Below are 15,117 nucleotides of genomic sequence, written 5' to 3'. Positions count from 1 at the left end.
AGCATGGGTGAAGACAGTCCTGAGTCCAGGGTTCCCTCACCTCCACCTCTCCCCTCTCCCCAGGACAGGCTTCTCTGAGCATCTCCGTGTCTAACAGCCAGATCCAAGAGAACGTGGTGAGACCCTGCCCATACCCCATGGTCCCATGGATGGCCTATGCCTCCCACGCAGCCTCCCACCCTCCCTAGTCTCCTCAGCATCCGAGCTCCATCTGCCCCCTTGACCCTTCCCATCCCCACCATGCAGGACATTGCCACCGTCTACCAGATCTTCCCGGATGAGGTACTGGGCTCCGGGCAGTTTGGAGTGGTCTATGGAGGTACGGATGCTTCCGAGCTGATCCAGAGGGGGTCCTGGCGGTTCCTGGGCTCCAGACCTTCCTATCTGTGTGCTCACTTCCTGTTCTGGTTGACTTGGAAAGCTAGGTCCTCCAGGCAGGTGCTTGCAAGCCTCTCCTTTTCTCACTGGGAAAAGCCAATGGGCTTTCTCCCGTTCGTAATAGGGAGAGAGCAGGGGCGCCTGGGTGGCTCAGTGGGTTAAGCCTCTGCCTTCCGCTCAGTCATGATCTCAGGGTCCTGGGATCGAGCCCCGCATCGGGCTCTCTGCTCGGCAGGGAGCCTGCTTCCCCACCCCCCCGCCGCCTGCCTCTCTGCCTACTTGTGATCTCTGCCTGTCAAATAAATAAACAAATAAAATCTTCAAAAAAGAAAAAAATAAGGAGAGAGCATTCTGCACTCTGATTGGCCACAGAGCTAGTTCCTAGATTCTGATTGGTCATAAATCTAGTTTCCCTTGTGTTAGATTTCCCTCAAAGCGCTTGTCTTTTACCTTCTTCATTCCACCTTTATTCCCAAGGCCTCTCGCCCCTCACATCCCCTCCTGGAAGCCCCACAGAGCCATCTTGATGCCTTCTGCTCACCTTTGTTCAACTATGTGTCTCTGTGGTCGGCGGGGGGTGGGGTGGGGTTCCCTCTTACCAGGACTGGAAGGTCTTGCTCCCTTCATCCCCAGTCTCCCCTATGTCCTGCCCAGGAAAGCACCGGAAGACAGGCCGGGATGTGGCAGTAAAGGTCATTGACAAACTGCGTTTCCCCACGAAGCAGGAGAGCCAGCTCCGGAACGAAGTGGCCATTCTGCAGGTGACCGGGCTCTAGGGCCCAGCTCAGGCCCCACCTAGGAAGGACCTTCCTTTCCCACCTCCTCCTTTCAGAGGCCAACTGACCCAGGCTGGAGGTGGTCAGGGAAGGCTTCCTGGAGGAGAGAACATGCATGTTGGGACTTAGGGGGTAAAAAGGTGTTCTCAGCAAAGGGACCAGCCTGTGCAAAGAAAGGTCTGGAGGTAAGAGGGAACATGAACCCTTCTAGGAATTTGAAGTTTGAGGTTACTAGGTGGCTTATGTGTGGGGAGGTGGTGGGAGGTGAGGCCAGGGAGGAGGCCTGTGGATTTTCTCCTGAGGGTACTGGGGAGCCCTGGAAAGATTTTTAGCAAAGAAAGGACAGGGTTGGGTGTGTACTTTAGGAAGATCTCTGAGGCTGCCACCAGAGGGTGGGTGGAAAGTGGTGGGACCATAGCCTAGAACCCAGGGAGGAGGTTGGGTAGAGACCTGGAGGGTAGAAATGGGGTTAGGTGAAGCAAGGTGTGCCGGGGAGAGGGAGAAGAATTTACAACACAGAGATGCACAAAGGTCCCATTGTTCCATACTTCTGCTCCCTCCCTCTCCCACCCCACCAAAACCCTGGACCTTCAACAGAGCTTATGACGTGAAGATCCTTCTAGATACCTGGTGGTGTGGGGATGTGGTTCTGTCTGAAGCTCCTTCCCCCTCCCCCAGAGCCAGCCACGGGGAAGGAGCTGCTGACCCTCTGGGGACATCCTCCTCATTTGTCGTCCGTCTGCTCCCGTGGCTCACCTCTGGGGTCCCAAGTTCACGGGCAACCTGGACCCTGACTGCCACCCTCCCCTCCCCACCCCTGCCCCAGAGTCTGCGGCACCCCGGGATCGTGAACCTGGACTGCATGTTTGAGACACCTGAGAAGGTGTTTGTGGTGATGGAGAAGCTGCACGGAGACATGCTGGAAATGATCCTCTCCAGTGAGAAGGGCCGGCTCCCTGAGCGCCTCACCAAGTTCCTCATCACCCAGGTGCGCCCGCCCCCCACCTCCCTGCCTGCCTCCACTCGCCTCCCCACCTACCCTGCACCCAGACACTGGCAGGAGTCCTACTTGCAGATAATAAAAAATAGAGAGTAATAGTAACAATAGAAAAAATAATAGAACGATAATTTCAAAATAATTGAGTAATAATAGAACAGATTGTAGAGTAATAAGAATAATAACAATAGGAAATAAGAAAACAGTAAGAAGAGAGCCGTAGTGATAATTATATTAGTAGTATAGAAAAATCAGAAATGATGATTGTATAATTTTTATTCCTTTATATTCGTGTAGGAAAAGGGAAGGGGAGGGAGGCCTTTCTGTGGGGACTTCATTCATCCATTCCTTAGGTGGTTCACCAAGCTCTCCGTCTTCCCCTGCTCTGTTCCCAGCAGTGCTGGGGACATAGCTGTGACCGAGATAGCCCCAGGACTGGACAGCGATCACCCAGAGTGGGCAGGGTGGGGGAGGGGGATGCTAATAGTGTTTTAACTCATTGTATCTGCATCACAACTCATGTGGTAGTGGCCGTGATCACTTCCGTTTTTGAGTCAGGGAAAAAAACAAGGCTCAGAGACTTTAAGTAACTTGTCCAGGGTCACACAGCTGGTGGGAGCAGACCCTAGGATCTGGGCTTTTAACTAGTAAGGTCAAAATCACTGGTTTTACCTGTGTGTCATTCTGCCTCTTACTTTCTTCACTTTTTAAAAGTACTTCTGGAAGGTTATTCTATTTCTGTATGCAGTGAGCAGAGCTGCCTCTTTTTCTTAGTTGTATCCCATGGTAGATATCACCAAATCCTGTAATTGCTGAGTACAGAGGTTGTTACCACTTTTCCACCATTACAGACAACATCTGGTGAATATCTGTCCACACACATTGCTGGGCTCTGGTGGGAGAATTTCCAAAGAACACGTTTCGGACGATAGACTCCTAAGTCCAGGGAAATGTGCTCTAGGAGTTTTTTAAACACGCTGCCCAGATGTTCTCTAAAATCCCTTCAGTCTGCTCTTAACAGCAGCTAACTCTGGGTGAAACAATGAGTAGTCTTACAGGTGGAGATGTGGCTTCATTTAGCAGTTTAAAAATTATGGGTGAAAAAAAATAAAATAAAAATCATGGGTGAGGTTGAGTGTATTTCCCTATGTTTATTGGCCTGTGCTTTTTATTCCCATTGCCCATTTTTCAGTTGGATTATTCTTGTTGAATTGTGAAAGCTCTTTGTATACGAGGGACACTGGATCCTTGTCACTTGTGTTGTTCAATTTCTTTTTTTTTTTTTTAATTCCAGCATTTGTTTTCCTTTTCATTTCATTCCTGGCTTTTATTTGCCATCAAGAGTTTAACTTTTACAATGTTAAATGTTGCCTTTTGTAGCTTCTGGGTTTTACAGCCTTCCTAGAAAGGCCTTCCCATCTGGCTTGTCCCTCACCTGATTCTGGGACTTGTTCTCTTGGATGCAAAGTCCCTTGTGCTGTGCTTCCTTTATGGAGGTCCTTTATGGAGGTCCCCTTGCTCTTCCCAGCACTGAGCCTTCATCAGGTTGACTTGTGGGATGGGGAGAGAAGCCCACTGAGGCAGGCTTATCCAGACTTAAGGTGGGGAGAGGGAACTGCCTGCCTTCAGCAACTGGTTGATTTCTCTTTCTGGTCTTCCATTGCTCCCTCCCCTTTTGCCTCTGCTCCTCTCTCTCTCTCTCTCTGCAGATTTCTGCCTTCTGCCTCTTCTCTGCCCCACCCCAAGTCCTGTGCTAGGCCCTTTACCTCATGGGCTTGTTTATGCTTCACAACTGTCCTCTGAGGTAGGTATTACCAGCACCCCCATTTTACAGATGAGGAGACTGAAGTGGAGGAAGGGTCCATGTCCTGCCCAAGGTCACACAGCTAGGTGGCGGTCTAGCTGAGATTTGAACCCAGATCTGTCTAGCTTCCAACCAGCCCTCTTTGTTCTCCTCCTGTCCTAGTAGGGGAGGGAGGTGGTCAACAAACAGGAAGTGGAGAAAAGGGGTACGTACACACCGTGGATCTCAGTGTCCCTGGCCGAAGCCCGAGGATTACACAGAATCAAGGAAGACCATAGTGTCCACAGAGAAAGTAGTTGGAAATTGTATCCAGATCTTTCGCTTTTTGCTTCGTAAATCAGCTCACCTTGCCACCCTAGAATACTCTTGAATTAACAAAGCAGGAAGAGCTCTATCTGAAACATGCACAGAAATATGTTCATCCACAGGCCATCCCGAGGAGAGTAACAGGTACCAACAACAGTAATAGCTAATGTCATGTTTGCTCTGGGCTGGACACTGTCCTAAACACTTTCTATGCCCCAACGCATTTAAACTTCACAGCGACCCCTGAGGATGGGTACTTTCATTACCCCCCATTTTACAAGTGAGAACACTGAGACTCAGAGAGTTGAAGTGGCTTGCCCGAGGCCACAAGCTAGTGAGTGTAGAGTTGGGTCTTCCACCTGGGCAGGCCGGCTCTAGAATCCCACCTCCCACCCCCGACCAGTACTGCATTTGATATATAACGTAGATCATGTTGGTATTTGTACTGTTCCATCTTAGAGATTTTAATGAATGAAACATACTTCTTAAAAAACGGAGTCACACAATAGTACCTTCTTAAAGGCTGCTACTTTACCAATAGCCCACCCCGCCCCCAGCTTTTAGGGTAAACTCCAGGCCCAAGGTTAGGCTCAAACTCATGATCCGGGAGGTCACAAGTCACCAGCTCTTCGGACTGAGCCAGCCAGGAAACTCACTCCTAACTCTTTTTCGTCAGGAGCTTACCACATGCCAGAGGGTCTCAGTCTCTTCCCAAACCCACTGCTGCAGTCGAGTCTTTCTGGAATTATCCAAGTCCTATCTCAGGTGTCATGGTTTTGGGGCTCCAATGCATCCCCTGGTCCTGGGAGATATCTTTAGGGGTACAGAGAAGGGCATGGATGGGGTTTGGAGGGCTGGCAGCAGAATCTGGGGCAGGTAGCTTCCTACCTTTCTTACCGGCCCCACTTCCTCCCCTCAGATCCTGGTGGCTCTGAGACACCTTCACTTCAAGAACATTGTCCACTGTGACTTGAAACCGGAAAACGTGTTGCTGGCATCAGCTGACCCCTTTCCTCAGGTCAGTCATGTCCCCCAGCTTGATTTGGGGAAGTGCAGCTAATCCTGGGAGGCGGGTGGGGATTGTATGAATCAGGATAATTGGACACAGAGACTCAAGATAACAACGGCTTAAAACAGACTCTGGTTTCACACTCACGTAGGGTCCAGCATGAGCATTTCGAGGCTGAAAAAGCGGTTTCTAAGAGTCAGGTACTCGGCTCTGGATGTCTTGTTCTGGCCTCTATGATGTTCTAAACTTCATGGTTCTTGATGGTCCCCGTCATGTGACAAGATAGTAGGAAGGGGGAGGAAAGAAACAGGTGGAGGAAATGGACACACCCCCTTCCTTCTCTGAACCTATGGAAGTTTACAAGGCACGTCTTCTAGTATCCCATTGGCCAGGACAAGGTCACGTGGTCGTGGCTGGCTGCAAGGGAGGGCAGGAGATGTAGTCTTTATTCAGCGTGGCCGTGTGGTCCATGCCATTCAAGATTTTTATTATTAAGGGTGAGAGCGGAGAACAGATACTAGGGGACAAGTGGTAATTTCTTCTGTAGGTCTGTTAGGAAAATAGTTCTGATGAGCCTCGGATTGGGCGGTGAGAATGCTTCCTCCCACCCCCAGGGGTAGAACCAGAGTAGGTAGGGGTGACAATTATAACAGATACAATTTATTGAGTGCCTACTGTGTTTAAGGACCTATAGCTCCAGGTTCTCATGTAGCCCTTCCATGTCCTGGAAAGTTCTTGCTTTATGATCTGTGTTTTGCAAACACTGAGTTCATTTCATTTCAAAAGCCAGGGGTTCATTTTCGTCACCTAAGAATTGCTGTGGAAACAACTTACATCAACCTCATGGTTTCTTTCTACTGCTGGAAGTCGCTCAGTTGTTAGTGGCAGCCTGGGATGGAACATAGGATCAGTTTTTAAATGTAAATTAATGAAAATTAAATAAAATAAAAACTAATTTGTCTTGCCACATTTGAGTGCACAGGGAACCAGTGGCCACCATATTGGTCAGCACAGATCACAGAAGGAAGAGCAAATGTTGATCATGTTGTCACAAAAATAGAATTACATCTGTACTGTGTTCTGTGACATGGTTCTCTGAGCTCATGTAACTCTAAAGCCCATTTGGAGGGTCAGAGGGGAAAAAACACTCTGAAGAAAGAGTAGGAGTCCATTTTTTTTATGGGCAAGTATTCCAGGCAGTGGGAACAGCTCTGGCAAAGAACTTTTGTAGCAAGATGATCTGTACTTTTTTGGGAACAACTTTATTGAGATATAATTCACACACCATATAATTCACTGATTCAAAGTATACAGTTCAGGGGCACGTGGGTGACTCAGTTGGTTAAGCATCTGACTCTTGACCTCAACCCAGGTCTTGATCTCAAGAGTTGTGAGTTCAAGTCCCACACTGGGCTCCACACTAAAAAGAAAAGTGGACAATTCAGGGACTTTTAGTGTATTCACAGCATTGTGCAACCGTCACCACAATCAGTTTTAGAACATCTCATCACCCCAAAAACAAACCCTTGTACTCTTTAGAAACATCATCCTCCAAACCCACCACCCCTCATCCCGACCATGAATCAACGTCCTGTAGATTTGCCTATTCTGGGTGTTTCGTATAAGTAGCACATTCAGTAATAGCATATGTGGCCCTTTGTGACTGGCTTCTCTCATCTAAGTTCATGTTTTCAGAGTTCACTTATGTTGTAGCATTGATCAGTCATTCCATTTCTTTTAACAGCCAAGTAATATTCCATTATAACATCTGGAGAAAAGGGTGGATCTTTGAAAAGGAAAAGGATTTTAGGACAGGTGGTATGGCTGTCACATTGAGTCAGTGGTTGGGTGTGGCTGTTTTTGAGGGCAGGCAACAGAGACTTGGGGCTTCAAGAGTTTGGAGAACCAAAGTGAGCCACAGAACAGTTTTGAGCCAGGGAGGAACCATATATGAACAGAGATGGCGGCACAGAGGTGGTGCTGCCTATGGACTTGGTAGGAAGGTGAGCAGGACCTTGAACCCGGGTGTGGCTGGCTCCAAAGCCTGTCTGTGACCCTAGACTGCTTCCATCATCAAGGGAAAAGTGGCCAAACACCCGTTACTGACTGCTGGCCATACAGCAGTTTGCAGTCAGGGTCCCATTTAATCCCCAGGGAAGCCCCAGAGGAAGTTGCTATTAACATCTGTGATACAGATGAGGCCGCTGTGGGCTGGGAGAAGTTAGCTCCCCGCCCTGAGACCAGTGAGGCTCATTCTGAGCTCCCAGCACTTTCCATGTATTTATTCATTCAATCCATACAACCACCCTTTAAGGTAGGGATTTTTCGGATCTCCGTTGTGCAAAAGAGGAAATAGAGGCACAAGATGATTAAGAGACCTGTTCAGTGTGGCGGAAATACAGGAACAGGTGGCATTTATTAAGCGCTCATGACATACGAGGCATTTCTGGTCCCGTGAGCCTTAGATGGAGAAACTCATGTAATCCTCATGACGACCGTTTGAGGGAGGTGCTGTTTTGATCCCCCTCCTCATATAGATGAGGAAACCGAGGCACAGAAAGTAAGTCACTGCCCAGGTTCCTCAACTAGTAAGAGGAGAAGCTCGGTTTTCTCTGAAACGCTGTTGAGGGCGAGGGGGTGCGTCGTTGGGTAGGTGCAGCCTTAACGCTCCTTCGGCCCCTCCACCCCACACCCCCTGCAGGTGAAGCTGTGTGACTTCGGGTTTGCACGCATCATCGGTGAGAAGTCGTTCCGGCGCTCGGTGGTGGGCACCCCTGCCTACCTGGCGCCCGAGGTGCTGCTCAACCAGGGGTACAATCGCTCTCTGGACATGTGGTCGGTGGGCGTGATCATGTACGTCAGCCTCAGCGGCACGTTCCCCTTCAACGAGGACGAGGACATCAAAGACCAGATCCAGAACGCTGCCTTCATGTACCCAGCCTGCCCCTGGAGCCGCATCTCCTCGGGAGGTGGGTCGGGGGCGGGCGAAGGGGGGAGTGGGCGGGGCCATAGAGAGGTGGGCCCTGGAAAGTCTAGGCTGTGGGGGTGGAGCCTAGTGGTGGGTGGGGCCACAGGGAGGGCTGTCCTTTAAACTGGAACCTTGGGGCAGGGACTCAGGGATGTGTATTGAACTGGTCAGGCCTGGTTCCTAGTTCACAGAAAACGAATTACTCCAGAAGGACTGAGACAGGCACCTGGTGCATTAGGGGCTGAGCGAGGTTTGGCCTAAGGTGGGACCAGGAGAGGGACTACTGGACCCGTGGAAGCCATACTGCTGGGGGTGGCCAGGGGAGGGGACAGAGCCTTCCTCCCAAGGCATGGGCTGGGGCCTGGAATCTTTGGGGTTATGACCCTGAAACGGTTAGCCTTGCAAAAGCAGTGGCACAAGAGGGCAGGGTTGGGGAACAGTTGGAGAGAAGAAGTCATGTGGGGAGAAGGTTATTGAGCAGGGAAAGACCCTGAGGGATATGGCTTCATGGAGCAGGTGGAGAGGGGTTGACATGAGGGTTAGTGCAGGGAAAGGTGGCCGCAGTGGGCCCGAGAGAGGTAAGCACTAAGTGGTAAAAATGGATTCATCCGTACTGGAGTAATACTGGAGGTCCTCAGCGTTGTCTTTTGGCACCTGCTCAGAAGTCTCAGTAAAAGTGTGTCGGGTGTAGGAGAGTGAATTTGGTGCAGACCGACGTGTGTGAGGGTGGCCATGTGGACAAGGCCTATACTCAGAGGGGTTCACACAGTGAGGCCTTGTCTCCTTCAAGGCTTCTGATCAAGGAGACAGTCTCTGCTGAGTGTCGGCTTGTCTTGAATGCCTGATACTTGCTAATTTTCCTCTTCCTAAAGAACAGGCCTATCTCTGAGCCTCTGCAGGAAACCACTGACTACCTTCTTCTTTTTTTAAATTAAGATATAATGTATTATTTGTTTCAGGGGTACAGGTCTGTGATTCATCAGGCTTACACAATTCGCAGCACTCACCATAGCACATACCCTCCCCAATGTCCATCACCCAGCCACTCCATCCCTCCTACCCCCCTCCATTCCAGGAACCCTCGGTTTTTTTCCCTGAGATTAAGAGTCTCTTATGGTTTATCTCCCTCTCTGGTTTCGTCTTGTTTCATTTTTCCCTCCCTCTGACTGACTGCCTTCTAATAATGCTTATTTTCATCTTATTTTTGTAGACATAGCAAGTGATCTTTGGATTTTCATTGACTGGGCTGATATATATTTCCATTATAAATAAATTCATTTTTCCCTTAAGGTCTTCAAGGGGAAAATGAATTTTTATTTTTTAAATATTTTTGTATTTAAAGATTTTATTTGTTTATTTGACAGACAGAGATCATAAGTAAGCAGAGGTTCAGGCAGAGAGAGAGGGGGAAGCAGGCTCCCTGCCAAGCAGAGAGAGCCCGATGCAGGGCTCGATCGCAGGACCCTGAGATCATGACCTGAGCCGAAAGCAGAGGCTTAACCCACTGAGCCACCCAGCACCCCGGAAAATGAATTTTTTAAAAGTGAAGTGATTTAAAGCCAAATGTTATCGATTTTTGCTTTGATCAAATAGTGACATGGCTCAAATTCTGAAATATACAGAAGGGTCTGCAGTGAAAATCCTCTCTCACTCCTTTGTCTGACATTCTTCCCAAAGGCATTGGCTATTACAAGTCTTTTAAATACGTGCAAGCAAATATGTGGACATATATTCTTTTATTTCCTCCTTTGACACAGGTGGTAGTGCCCTATATATGCTGCTTTTTAACTTGCCTTGTCCTCTTCACAGTTTATCTTGGACAAATGGTTTGGCTTAAAGAAAAAAAATTTTAAATATTTTATTTATTTATTTATTTTAGAGAGAGAGCATGTATGAGCAGGGAGAGGGGCAGAGGGAGAGGGGGAGAGAGAATCTCAAGCCGACTCCACCCTGAGCTCAGAGCCCTATGCAGGGCTCGATTCCACAACCCTGAAATTATGACCTGAGCTGAAATGAAGAGTCAGTGGCCCAACCGACTGAGCCACCAAGGCATCCCTGGCTTAAAGAAAACCACTAAGTGAAGAATAAGACAGGTGTACCTGTGTATACCTCTGTATGACAAAACTTACAGAGGTGACATAGGAATGGGGAAACTGAGGGAGAGGCTTGGTGAAGGCGCGTAGGAGCTAGTGTGTGTGCAGCGTCGGGGGAGAGGTGGACAAAATGGTAATTTGATGAGGAAATGGATGAGTGAGCAATTGGTGCAGGTGAGGCTTCCAAGCTACCTGGGCCGGTGCGGAAGGCAGGCCGGAATGGTAGCTGGTCGCCTGCAGTGGCCTGTTGCAGGAGGGGCGGCCCCTACCATGCAAAGCTTAAACTGTCCGTCTCCTCCCCGCGCAGCCATTGACCTCATCAACAACCTGCTGCAGGTGAAGATGCGCAAGCGCTACAGCGTGGACAAGTCTCTCAGCCACCCCTGGTTACAGGTGATGCAGGGGGCGGGGCTTGAGAGCGGAGGGGGAGGGAGGTCTCATTGGCTGGGTTGGAGGAAGGGGTGGAACCCGATGGCTTATTGGCTCTATAGCTAGTGAAGGCTTGCAGGTGCATTTTCCGTGGCTCCGAGCGTGGCTGAGCCTCCTATTGGCTGGGCTGTGGAAGGAGGCGGAGCTGAATATCTATTGGCTGGACAGGTTGCAGAGGGTGTGGCTTCACCTTCATTGATCCCAGCCCTGTCAGCTTCAGGGAGGATAACGTGGGGGCGCAGCTCAGCCGCTATGGGCCCTGCTCTGCAAGCTAACCCCTGTTCTCCCGGGCCCAGGAGTACCAGACATGGCTGGACCTCCGAGAGCTGGAGGGGAAGATGGGCGAGCGGTACATCACGCACGAGAGCGACGACGCGCGCTGGGAGCAGTTCGTGGCGGAGCACCCGCTGCCCGGGCCTGGGCTGCCCGCTGATGGGGACTTCGAAGGGACCCTCCTGCCGCAGGACCATGAGATGCAGGGGCTGGCCGAGCGCATCAGTGTCCTCTGAGGCCCCATGCTCCCATCTTGGCTGTCCCATGCTTCTGTCCTCCGGTCCCCAGAGAGCGGCCCTCTGCACCATCTCAGCGAGGAACTGTTGTAAACAGAAGCAGCTTCCTGCCCCAAATGGATGGGACACACCCTGGGAGAAGAGCATGGTGGGGGTCCGTGGCGGGTCAGGGGTAGTTATTTCCAACCTGAATTCCCCAGCAATTAAAACGAACTCATCTCTGGCCCCATGGCCTCCGTCTCTGGCCACACCGCACTCTCTTATCATGAGTCTGTTGTTCACCAAGACGGAGTTCCCCTGGAAGGAGGACTGTCTGAGAAGAAGGCAGGAGGAAGGGGGGATGGGAGAGGGTTGGCGGTTGGGGAGAGGAGGCTGAAGGCGGAGGAGTTTCGGAAGGAGGACTGACTGGGGTGGGAAATCTGGAGGGAGGACTAGAAGGGGGAAGACACAAAGGGTAGCCTAAGGACAGGGAAGAGAAAAGCACGAAGAGTTCGGAGATGGAAGGAGGATGCCAGGCTGGGAGGATGGATGGAGGAACATGACTGGAGGGATGGAGATTTAGAGCAAAGTAATCCCGTGGCTTGTTTGATCCACTGTTTCACTCAGTGGCGTTACCTCTAGCATAACCACTGATAACGACATGCCATTAGCGCAGGTCTGGTACATAGCAGAAACTCGATCCACAATATTTAATATTTTCTTTTAAATTGATGTGATGACTTCCCTATGCACCAAATGTGCGCATTGACGGGTTCATCCATTTGTCATGGTGGGGCCTGGGTGATGCTGGGGATACGGTGGTGACTGAGACAGCCCAGACCCTACCCTCAGGGGGTTCATCATCCAGTGGAGAGACAGACTTGTCTGGGGTCAGTGATGACCCAGAGTAGGTGGGGCTGGGGTGGGGAAGTCCAGGAAGGGGGGCATCCTTGAGTGATCCAGAGGGTTGGGAAGGTGGGTGTTCTGAGCTGACTTCTCAAGCCTCATCCTGGCCTGGAGGTTGTAGAAAGAACAAATATCTCTCCACCTTTGCTCCCTGCCCTCCTGTTCCCCAGCTCCTCAGTGTCACCCAGACTTGTGACCCTGCAGCCGAGGGGAAGCAATTGGAGGGTGCACCTAAACAAGGTCTCTCTAAACACGCAGACTTACACACCATGAAGGCTTTCCTGAAGCCTGGAAAAACAGGCCAGTGGAGGGAGCTTTACTCTCTGAGGCTCGCTGCTGTATGTCACCTAGTCCATCTGTGGGTTGGCTCCAGAGCTACAGCTCTGAATAAAGAAGCTCAGAGGGGCGCCTGGGTGGCTCAGTCGGCTAAGCACCTGCCTTCAGCTCAAGTCATAATCCCAGGGTCCTGGGATCAAACCCCGCATCAGGCTCCCCGCTGAGCAGGGAGCCTGCTTCTCCCTCTGCCTCGGTGTTTTCTCTCTCTCTCTTTCTCTTACACTTGCTCTCTCTCAAGTAAATAAAATATTTTTTTTAAGAAAGCTAAGAAGAACTTCAGTCAGTGAAGATCTCCAAATGAACAAGAATGCCCTTGAGGCATAATTCGAGCTAATAATATTGGGAAATACTGGAGTCTCTCGGACTGCATCCTGAATGCCTCTCCCGCTGACACTGATTAGTCTGAGATCCAAGAGGATAAGCAACAGAGGGACAACTCCATTTCCAGTGACAGAGCCAAGCTAGGAAATGCATGGACCTACTATCTGGGCCCGATCCTGAATAATCACTCGGCTTCCATCTTGGCCAGCAGTTTTGTTAACACCCTGAGACGGGAAGTCAGAGATATGATCATAAACATAATGGTAGGGGTTCCTGGCTGGCTTGGGAGAGCAGGAGACTCCATCTCCGCATTGTGAGTTCTAGCTCCACGTTAGGTGTAGTGATGCCTTAAATGAATAATTGAAAACTTAAAACCAAAATGCCATAGGGTGCCTGGGTGGCTCAGTGGGTTAAACGTCTGCCTTTGGCTCAGGTCATGATCCCAGAGTCCTGGGATCAAGCCCCGCAGCGCAGTCTGCTTCTCACTCTGCCCTCCCTCCATCATGCTGATGTGTGTATGTGCAAAAATAAATAAACTCTTTCAAAAAAATAAAATAATCTTTAAAAACCTCATGACGGGGGTGCCTGGGTGGCTCAGTGGGTTAAAGCCTCTGCCTCCGGCTCAGGTCATGATCCCAGGGTCCTGGGATCGAGCCCCACATCCGGCTCTCTGCTCTGTGAGGAGCCTGCTTCCTCCTCTCTCTCTGCCTGCCTCTCTGCCTACTTGTGATCTCTGTCAAATAAATAAAATCTTAAAAAAAAAAAAAAGAATGTCACTTAAGGCCCCGCAACTTAAACACTCAGGGATGGAAAAAGCCCATCCCATCAGGGCCATCAGATACCGCCAGCCCTGATCTTGACAGAGGCATTTGTAGGGACTGTAAAGAAAAGGGACACTAAATTCGAGGGGTAAGATTTCGTCTCCCCAAGGATTCTCTCCTGGCACGCTTTCTCCTCTGTGCCTATAAATACCCCTCAAGCCACAGGGGAAATGATTATCCCCATTACTGGGTATCCTGCCCCATTTTAGACATGGGCCACACCCTCCCCATAAATATCCACCCCCCCTTTCCCCGTGCCCCAGTACACAGCAATGATTATGATGAATCCCACAGTTCACCATGTGTTTACGCTTGTCTAAGTCACTTTGTGACTCATGAGTCCCCCTTACTACCCAGCACGGTTTATACCCAAACTCCTTCATGAAATCGTTCAGGAAGGATTATTCTTTCAATCCAGAATGTCAAGATTTCATGTTCACAAGAGAGCCTATGTCTCGAAGTCCCAGACTGCTCCTATCCATCTCAGCCCGCTACCCTTCCTACTACCCTGCTCCCTCCCTCTCCCCAAAAAACCCCATCAACCTTTCCCTCAGCCCACATATTCAAGACACAGCTGCCCTGCATTTGGATTCTCTTTGGGCCCCAACAACATAGGGCGAATCTTGGAGGCTGACCCTCTCTCAAAGTGGAAATGGAAACTTCTTGCCCTTCCTGAAACTGACTTCAGGTGCCTCCATCCATCACCCCAGGTCTCCTAATCCCGGCTCCCGGCCCTTGCAGTACTCCTGCCTTGTCCATCTAGAACTCCAGACTACCATGCGGATATGGCTAGTCCAAGACCCGAAGGCCCTAAATAAAATAGTCAAACCTAGGTTCCCAAGAGTTCCCATTCCACACACTGTCCTGGCCTTTCTCTACCTTCCAGCACCCGCCCCCCCCCCCCCCCACTTTAACACCTCCTCTACACATTCTTTCATAACTCTCTACGTCTGGTTCAGCATCTTTTTGTTTTCACCCGGGAAAGTCAACAATACACGGGGACAGGTGGGCTCAAGGGTTCACTGAAGCCCCTGCTTAATTTTCCCGGACGCTGAAGGCTAATTTGCAGGACGTGGTTTTCCCTTACAATACCCCTCGAATCCAAAATGTGGATGATCCCTTGCTGAGCTCACTTTCTGGCAATACCTACCCCAAGCCCTTGCTCACAGGGACACAGGTATCTAGGGAAGGATTACAGCCATGTAAGTCACAAGGACGCCATCTAGGACATGACTTCGCACCGGAAGTCTAACTTTATCCATGGAATGAATTTTTTTTTTAAGATTTTATTTATTTATTTGACAGAGAGAGAGCTCACAAGTAGACAGAGAGGCAGGCAGAGAGAGAGGAGGGGAAGCAGGCTCCCCACCGAGCAGAGAGCCCGATGATGCTGATGCGGGGCTCGATCCCAAGACTCTGGGATCATGACCTGAGCCAAAGGCAGAGGCTTTAACCCACTGAGCCACCCAGGTGCCCCGTATCCAT

The 15,117-nt window shown here is 50.2% G+C and overlaps 1 protein-coding gene across 4 annotated transcripts in view; it reads left to right on the top strand.

The window, feature by feature from the left end:
- The window catches only part of PRKD2 (protein kinase D2), a 32,931-nt gene extending 21,437 nt beyond the window's left edge, over window positions 1-11,494 (top strand). For all 4 annotated transcript variants that reach the window (XM_047711286.1, XM_047711285.1, XM_047711288.1 and 1 more), the window contains 8 exons: window positions 64-116; window positions 247-319; window positions 1,033-1,139; window positions 1,981-2,142; window positions 5,181-5,279; window positions 7,972-8,239; window positions 10,639-10,724; window positions 11,057-11,494. In XM_047711286.1, the coding sequence (XP_047567242.1) occupies window positions 64-116; window positions 247-319; window positions 1,033-1,139; window positions 1,981-2,142; window positions 5,181-5,279; window positions 7,972-8,239; window positions 10,639-10,724; window positions 11,057-11,269 (1,061 nt within the window). In that variant the 3' untranslated portion in view covers window positions 11,270-11,494. The remainder of the gene's footprint in view (window positions 1-63; window positions 117-246; window positions 320-1,032; window positions 1,140-1,980; window positions 2,143-5,180; window positions 5,280-7,971; window positions 8,240-10,638; window positions 10,725-11,056) is intronic.
- The last annotated feature ends 3,623 nt before the right edge of the window (window positions 11,495-15,117 follow it).

The sequence above is a fragment of the Lutra lutra genome, chromosome 17, assembly GCF_902655055.1.
Source record: "Lutra lutra chromosome 17, mLutLut1.2, whole genome shotgun sequence".
Classification (NCBI taxonomy): Eukaryota; Metazoa; Chordata; class Mammalia; order Carnivora; family Mustelidae; genus Lutra; species Lutra lutra.
This window is presented reverse-complemented; position numbering and strand designations above follow the sequence as displayed.